General features: G+C 41.4%; 1 protein-coding gene across 1 annotated transcript; it reads right to left on the bottom strand.

The window, feature by feature from the left end:
• Positions 1–3,969: 3,969 nt before the first annotated feature.
• Positions 3,970–6,812, bottom strand: LOC125305687 (protein S100-P-like). The gene is made up of 3 exons (XM_048260596.1): positions 6,711–6,812; positions 4,832–4,976; positions 3,970–4,361 (listed from the first exon to the last, which is right to left on the bottom strand). The coding sequence occupies exons 2-3, from the start codon at positions 4,967–4,969 to the stop codon at positions 4,233–4,235; spliced, it is 267 nt and encodes an 88-aa protein (XP_048116553.1). The 5' UTR covers positions 4,970–4,976; positions 6,711–6,812; the 3' UTR covers positions 3,970–4,232.
• Between the last annotated feature and the right edge of the window lie 2,649 nt (positions 6,813–9,461).

Consider the following 9,461-nt stretch of genomic DNA (forward strand, 5'->3'; position numbering starts at 1 on the left):
TCCATGGCGCTGATAACGCTACGTTCGCAAATGTACGTACATCTGGCCCTGAAGGTGTAAAATTAAAAATATTTAGCAGCACACGTTATGCTTGACGAATCGACGCTCATATTTTGCATCGATGTATTTTTTGCGTCGATGTCATCGATTACGTCGACGCGTTGTCCCAGCCCTACTGATAAGACATTGTCTGAATGACAGTATATGTTGCTCAAAACCTGAATACTGTACATCATTGATTGTGCCTTGCCAGATGTGCAAAACACCCATGCAGGCACTAATGCACCTCCATATTGTCACGGATGCTGGCTTGCCAGATGTGCAAAACACCCATGCAGGCACTAATGCACCTCCATATTGTCATGGATGCTGGGTTGATAATGACACCCTCTGAATGCATGCTGAGTTTCGTGGAATTCCGTTCATATGGTGGCCATACAATACATGAATTAATGTGTACATTTAGTGACTATACACACATCGGCCTGCAGATGGGATGGTGGTGTTGAGCGAAGGGTTGCTGGATTCAATCAATCAATTTGAAATGTATACATACACACACTCACACACTCACACAGACACACACACACACACATACACACACACAGAAGCACACATACACAAAAGCAAAGACACACATGCACACACTCATTTACATGCACAAAAGTTACAAGAGTAGGGGATTGAGTAAGAGATACTTTATATATAAGAGATAATTTATACATTTAGTGGCTGTACACTTATCGTGACTGTACACCCATCGGCCTGTATACGGTGGTCAAAACTAAGGAAAACTAGATGTACCGCATAGCGGTACAAAATATGACTGCCACTCAGTTGTGTAAATGATGCTTGTCAATTTGTCTCCATCTCCTACTCCATCCCCTACTCTTGCAACTTATATGTATGCTTGTTTGTGTGTGCCTGTGTGTGTGTGTTTATGTGTGTGTGTTTGTGTCTGTGCGTGTGTGTCTGTGTGTATGGATGTGTGCGAGTGTATGTTAATATAGTAGAGTAGAGGGGTGCTACACTTACATTAAACATGTTACATAGACGTTATGATAGTGTCATACAAGCTGACACTGAGCATATCTATGACTATGACACTGTCAGGCATGACATTTAAAATTATGCATTCAGCACCTTGGTGATGAGACCTCCTTTTGCAACTGACATAATGGAGACAGTCAGTTCTCCATAGCAACACATCTCACCATCACTGGGGTGCTTCTATGCATACCAACAGTGAGCGGGTGAGTGACAGGGAGTGGAAGCCAAGGCATGCCATTTTACACTAGCCTACATTTTACAACTAAATGCTTCAATTAAAGTTATCAGCTAGGTAAACATATGACACAACCCAGATAATGTCAGAGCTACCAATGATTCTTGATTAGTCTATGGTCCGCTTCAACCTTTCAGTAGCAACTGGTGCATGTCAACAATTCTTCAGAGACAGAGGCTCCAACATGCTTCCTCAGCTAACGTTATTATAATCCACAGCAATCCATTTTGCGTGTGTGTGTGTGTCAGTCCTGCCTTATAACCCCTGGGGACCAAGTCTAGTGGGGCTACAGTACATGCCCACCCAGTTTCATGTGCCCTGTTGAAAAATAAAATAATATGATTAACTTAAAGTTACTTTTCTCGAGAACCGTTACCACAGCAACTAGCGGCTAACATTGTTTAATAGCTAAAAAAAACACTCTTTTATTTGATGTGATACGTGTGATACCTGTGATGTCTATGTGATGAGTAGGCAGGCTACGAGTAGTTCAACAGAGAAGAATGGGTGAATTTGGACGCACTTTGTGGCTAAATAGCTTCATAGTGTTCCGTGAAGATGTCACGGCGGATTAAAATAGTGGTAGTATGCAGCCGGGTCCCAATCTGTTGGCAAACTAGATGTACCGCATAGCGGTACAAAATATGATCGCCGCTCAGTCCTCTACATCCTCTCCACCAAAATAAATCATGCTTGTCAATTTGTCATCTTCTACTCCATCCCCTACTCTTGCAACTTTTGTGTATGTGTAACAGAGGTCATAATTCATCCGCCGCTCACGGCCCTCGAATCCCCCACCTCAACATTCACCGGTATGGGAGTCGAATGCTCTAACCACTGAGCTAAAAGCCCAGGCTTCCAACTCAGCGGTTTGCAGCGTTCTTAAGGTTAGGGGTGTGAGGATTTACACGTGCAACTAGCGTGCTAGCTGAGTTCGCCTCTGTTACATATGCTTATATGGACCTCTGAAGTTCGCCTACAAAAAAATCTACCATCTTTGCCCATATAAGGAGATCTGGTATCTTGAGATTTTTCCTGTGGAAATATAACATGGGGATTTGGAATTACACCTGTTAGACTCTGGCAGGGACGATGAAATCGGAAATGCAAACGTTTTGCTCTACATACTTTTGTCCTCTGCCTTTGAGTGGCACACATTGATTTTTGCTACCACAGAGCTTTGTGGTGCAACTTGCCATTAAGTTAGTTAGCAAGTAAGCTCTGTGTGCGTGTGTGTAGCTCTGCGTGCGTGTGTGTATGTATGTGAGTGCCTGTGAGTGTTTGTGTGTGTGCGTGTGTGTGTGTCTGTGTGTGTGCATGTGTGTGTGTGTGTGTATGCGTGCATGTGTATTTACACGTGTGTGTTTATATGGGTGATTCCTGTTTTGGATCAAATTTTCATGTCCCAATGATTTCCTTACTTAAATTCTTTAATAAAATCGGACAATGTGTTTAGGTGTTTTCTATTGCTTTAACATGGATAAATTACTTTTATTTTAATTTTTTGTCTCTTTAACACCTTTTTCTTTGGTAGGCTATTTCTGTGGTCAATAAATGTAAACTATAAAATAAACTAAAACTAGCTAACTAAAAACTTCAACTTATTCTTTATTGCTTTGATAGGGTACACTTCCTTTAGTCATGGAAGTAAATCTGGTGAAACTACATTTGTTTTCTGTAGTTATATAATATATTATATGTCCCTGCAGGCCTTTTCTAGCTAAATGTTGCGCACTCAAAGAGCTAGAGCTAACTAGCTAAAGAGGGCTGTGTCTCGCATAGTTGCTGTATTTTCTGGTTACAAAACCTGAGTTTTTAGATTTAATAGTGCTTATTTCAATTTGTGCTTAATCCACCTTGCTTGTGGCATAGCAACCACTTGTCGCTGTGAAACGGCCACTCCCATTGTCTCTAGCTAGGCTACTTGAATGTGACCAGGATTACAGTGAGGAAGTATGGCAAGTTTGATAAAGAGATCCTTCAAACATCTCTAGAGATATTTGATATCATGATATGCTAAAACATGATTTGGACCAATATTGATGTCATTGTGTTTCATTGAGATATCTGTTATTATTTGTCCATTACGGATTGGCATTGTAGGCACAAAAAATCACTCACTCTCACTCATAGCCTATAGGATGCCTACAATTTGGCGGTCGGGGTAGATGATACTTTTAAACTGTTTTCCTCCACAAGGTGGTGCTGCTCTCTGTAGTGTCAGCAGTTCCCAAACTTTTTCCCTGTGTACCACCACATACATCCTGACTTGGCTCGCGTACCCCCACCATCCGACACATAAAAATGTAACACATTCCAGGCATCATGTTTAATTAGCCGTCCTATGATAACAAATAACAAAATCAAAATGTACAACTGGTCTATGAACTCTCACACTAAAAAAACAGGGTGGAGGACAACACTATGAAACACAAAGAACAAAGAAAACATAGGCTTAAGATATTTAAAAAAACATTTTTAACACCTTTCCGACTGCCTTTTTCATCTCGCGTACCCCCTAGTGGAAGCTCGCGTACACAGTATGGGAATCCCTGCTCCAGGTCTATCGCTTCCTCTCCTGACCCCTCTTATTTTATGGCCTGACCTTCTTGTCCCTCTCCCTCTTCCTCCCACTGCAAGGTTGCCTTCGAAAAAGGAACAAAGAACAGCCGGGCACTTTGGAACCAAGTTTAACTGTTTATTTCAAATATGTTTTACATGTATGTATTCCACTGCAAGCCAAGATAAGTTCATGGTTTTGTGAGGGTGTGTAAGATACAGTTTGAATGTTTTTTTTGGGGCTATTTTTTAATTAATCACACCCTTACAATTAAACACTGCAGCCCTCTGGCACTCTGGACAGGGTGATGGTGAGACCCTGTGTGTGTGTTTGTGTGTGTGTGTGTGTGTGTGTGTTTGTGTATGAATGGGCCTCTTCCTCTTATCATTATGAGCCTTGCAGAAGGACAGTTACAGCAGCCACGAAGCTGACGAACTCTGTGAAGTCCACCTTGCCATCTGCATTGACATCGAGGTCTTTGAATAATTTGTCCGAGGCAGCCTTGTCTTTTGCATCCTGTTTGTGCATGTAAATGGAAAAGAGTGTTGGGGTTTACAATCACTTTTCACAACCTTGCTAAAGCAGCTCTCTTTAGACAACAGGGAATCAATATTTGTGAGAGTGTGGCGACATTCTAATAGTCATTGTCCTTGTGTATACAATTAAAACAAAAATGAATTTGATTGCTAGCAAGCATTAGTATTTTGTGAGAACATGATGCATACAAGTGAAATTCTGTGTCTCTAAGGGGTTTCCAAGTTCTGGGAAGCAGTGGGAAAAGTAGGTGTAGAAAGTAGGTCATCAATATTCAATATTAACAGTTAGGAGTTAGGAGTTTTAAACCACCCAGCACACTGGAACTACAGTATATAGTTCTTATATAGTTATAGTATCTTGAATTTCCCCTTGGGGATCAATAAAGTATCTATCTATCTAGTTTTTTTGCTGTAGTAATACTGTAAAACACTGTATATTAGAAATCTCACCTCAAGGTTTAGGTGAAATTCATTACTCAAAAGAGTCTTCAATTCCCCTTTGCTCATGGTTTTAGCATCTCCTTCTTTACCTGCGTATTCCTGGAAAATTTCAATGAGGGTACCCATAGCTTTTTCGATACGGGTCATGGTGGCTCTGAAAAAAAGGATGGAATTGAATACTGGTGCTGAACATTTACATTTACAACACAAAGCACACAGTTGGCTAAAAAACTAAGAAGGCTAAAACATGGCTTATCGTTTTTTTAATTTTTTAATTTTTTTTTGGCATGATGCCAAACATTTATATGGCCACTCCTTACTCCTTATACTCTATGATATATACATTCTCTCTGCATGCACGCACATGCACACACACACATTGTGACACACCCTGGTAAGACACAAGTCCCTCACACTTCACCAAAGGGAGGGAAATAGAAAAAGAGGAGGGGAGGAGAGACATGAGAGAGAGAGAGAGAGAGAGAGAGGGCAGACCATTGCCAACGCCCTACCAGGCCCCTCTCTAACATGAGAGAAACAGAAACAGAGAGAGGGGGGGTAAGAGAGAGAGAGAGAGAGAGAGAGAGAGGGCAGACCATTGCCAACGCCCTACCAGGCCCCTCTCTAACATGAGAGAAACAGAAACAGAGAGAGGGGGGGTAAGAGAGAGAGTGAGAGAGAGAGAGAAGGGGATATGAGCGATACAGACGAAGAGATAAACTTTAGTGACTCTGTACACAGACTTCGCTCTGTCTTGCACCACAGAATATGTGTAGGAGTTCACTCACTTTATTCTCTTAAACAGCAGAGCATACGGTATTTATTTTCCAGTGTGCACAGAATGCCTTTCTAAATTGCTGGAACAATCAGCCATCTACTTGTTATTTGAATGCAATGCAAACTTTATGAGCTGCAGTTGAATGCAATGCAAACTTTACTAGCTGCAGTTGTTCCGCCTGGCTGCGTCGTGGTGCCAAGCTAGCCGCTAAACATGATGGAAGGACAGAGAGGCCAATCAGGGTGAGGACCAGAAGGAGGGAGAGGTTATGCCAGGACAAAGAGAGTGGGAGGAGCAGTCAGAGTGGGAATGCTGGAAGAGAGAGAGAGAGAGAGAGAAAAGAATGATGGATGTTGCATGAGACAGAGAGGGAAATAGAAAGAGAGGATGCGATGACAGAGGAGCAGAGTTTTAAGAAGCCTTTACTGAACCATCATGTGAACATGTGGATATCCAACACGCCCCAGGCCTCTACAAAACCAGCACAGTCAGAGCATATATATATATATATATATATATATATATATATATATATATATATATATATATATATATATATATATATATATATATATATATATATATATATATATATATATAATAGAGCACACATCAGCAAATAAATGCAAGATCACCATCGGCTGAAATGAGGGAAATACCTTTGTCTGAACATGTACATGGAAGACCCCAAAAGAGAAGTAGTCACACAATAAAAGAGAGCCATGTCTGCCTTTAAATGAAGAGTTCAGATGCAAAACCCTCTAAACGCCACCTCCATCAAAAATGAGATAACGGTGGTGAGTGAATGCTCAAAATAATCAGATAATTTAGCTTCAAAACCCACTAAATACCACTCTCTTCCTGGTCTGAAATATTGATTTGTAGCAAAACCTATAGAAGCCTGACAAAAAAAATTGCTTACTAAAAAGAAAAGTGGTCTGACGGATTTAGAGGGATTTGTATCTGAACTCTTCAAATATAATTTCAGGGCAAGTTTGTTTGCTCACAGCCAGGCTTATGCCATTGCACATTGAGTTTCACTGCAGTGCACGCAACCTCACAACTGCACATCACATCAACAAAAAGACTTCTGCAAAAAGTTGAACTCACCGGAAAGTATGATCCAGAGGACTTTACAGTGAGATGAGAATCAGGGTGTGAGGGGAATGGTGATGGACAGAGGTGGCCAGTCAGTTTTATCCTGAAGTTGCCACACCTATCTTCTCTAAGTCCACCTCTCTTTCTCTCTCTCTCTCTTTCTCTCTCTCTCTCTTTCTCTCTCACTCTCTCTCTCATTCAGCTGTTTATCAGAACCACATGGAAATAGTAACATGATCTGTTAATTAATTTCTGCTCTTTCTATCTCTCTCTTTCTTTTTCACACGCACACACACACACAGACACACACACACACACACTCTCTCACTCACACTAATACTATGTTTGTACAAATATCTAAAAAAATGTGGCAAGGCCGGATGTGTGTCAGCTGATGATATGTCTGGAGGTTTGGCGTTACACAAACATACCTAATGCCATGTTGCATGTCTGATGTCTGGAAGATGTGGCATCCTCTCTGTCGTATCTGGGTATACATTTGTGTAATAATAACATCAATATACTACTGGATTGTTGCTTGTACACACACACACACACACACACCCTCTGGTATCTGCGCTTGTGTCTGAAGAACGCTATCAGTTTTACACAGTGTTATTAAGGACTTGGGGCGTATCTGAGTAGCACCGTTGCCAGCTCATTACAGAGTCTCTCTGCCTGATGCCTCCAGTAGCTCAGCTCTTAACAAACCCAGAGCTTCCTTTGTCTACCTGCAATTAGGTTTATTACCCACACACACTCTCATACAAGCGCAAACACCCACTCACATACACAGACGGAAACACACACACAGACACATACACACACATGCATGCTCTCACACACACACACACACACACACACACACACATACACACACACATATACACACACACAAACACACACACACACACATATCAGGGGTACACATCAGTGGTAAAACAGTATATCTATTGTGGAAAAGTTCTCAAATGAAGAATGTTCATAGGTCTTAGGTACACACAGGTGTGCTGTACACACACACACACACACACACACACACACACACACACACAGTCACACACAGAAAAAGAGAGAAGTGGAGTTGGGGGGTGTTCTACTTGAAACTAGTGAGTCAGAGTCAGCCATGTTGCCGTGGTGATCACCCAGTTTATTACTGTATAGCAATGAGAGGAGTGGTCTAACATAGTGTTTTGATGTTCTTTTGGCATGTGTGTGGCCTGTCCCCACACTGTAGTATGTGTGTGAGATTATTAGGGGGGTAGAAAGTAAGATTGATGTTAAATTTTGCACCTTTATCTGCGGGATCCAGTCCATATGAATGTTTTAATCTCTTGTCTATATGGTAAATACTTTGATTCAGTTGAGGTGAAGGCAGAAGCGATCAAATAGTGGAGAGCTGGCATCTTCCACCAGAAAGAGCAGGAGAAAACCTCTGGGGGAATAAACGGAGGCATAGTCGACTCAATTACCGCTCCTGATGTTACATAACAGACTGACTCATGGGACAGGAATCCTTAGTGTGTGTCATTCAATGCTTGTGTGTGTGTGTGTGAGAGAGATAGAGAATGTGTGTATCTAATGAAAATGTGCAGATGATTGTGTGTGAGGATTTCTATGTATACACATGTAGTTTGAGTCAGTGTGTATGTGTATTTGTGAATATTGTGAATGTGTTAAGAGTGAGTTTGTGTGTGCGTGTGTCTGCGTGTGTGTGTGTGTGAGACAGAAAGACACAGAGTATTTGTGTGTGTTTGTCGCACATGTCTCAGAGCATTTGCCCACCTCATGATTTCGTGCACAATTGCAGTATTTATCAAACCAGCCAAGTAGCAGCTTGTGATTTGATTTTGGCGGCTGTGGTTTAGATTCTCATGGTGACTCACTCCCCAGAAACATCCCCAAGCACAGAGGCACCTCCCTTCTGCCATTTTGGTTCCATTCTTTTCCCCCCACCACTACCCCAACCACTTTTCTGAGGACTTCAAATGCAGTCAAGTGAAGTTGCTCCGCAACAATGCTAGTACTGTGGTAATACACGTGCCATTATTTTGATTCTTAATGGGGGTCTCTCTCACTGTCCTGACTAAGACTACCAAAACATTCATACACTACTTTTAGACCTACACACTAAGACAAACAAGTACTGTTGTGTTCCTAATGGTCTGTGTGTTATGTACTCATAAATACGGGTACTTTTTCATACCCTAGTCATCTGTAATGAGGCACACTTCGGTACCTGCAATTTTATTTTATTTTTTTTATTTATTTATCACAGACACTAGTACAATGTCCATAGCAGAGAATAAAAATCAGACAGAATAAATATATTTAAAAACAAGAAGACAAAAGACAAGAAAACAAGACAACCCATCAAGACAACCAAACAAAACATCAAGACAAGACAAAACCAACCATCAAACATATAGGCATTCTCTCCAATGCCTCCTAAGCTTAGAGGAGTACCTCAAGGAGCTCTTGGCTGGGTTCACTAGAGCTTCAATAATACTGTTGTGTGAGAGATCCAGGCGGCACCTGAATTTGTACATTACATTTCTAAGGACTGCCTCAAAGGTTGGCACATTGAAGAAGACAAACAAGTAGCTGGCACTAAACCATCTAGGTAGCTGCATCAGCAATCTCATAGGCCTAGTCCACACGTACCAAACTGATCTTTTTTTCCTCCGTCTTCCCTGGAACCATTACAAGAATATTTATGTCCAAACGGATCCATCTCAACACGACTCAAGCTAAGCGTTACTT

This window comes from Alosa alosa, chromosome 13, assembly GCF_017589495.1.
Source record: "Alosa alosa isolate M-15738 ecotype Scorff River chromosome 13, AALO_Geno_1.1, whole genome shotgun sequence".
Taxonomy (NCBI): Eukaryota; Metazoa; Chordata; class Actinopteri; order Clupeiformes; family Clupeidae; genus Alosa; species Alosa alosa.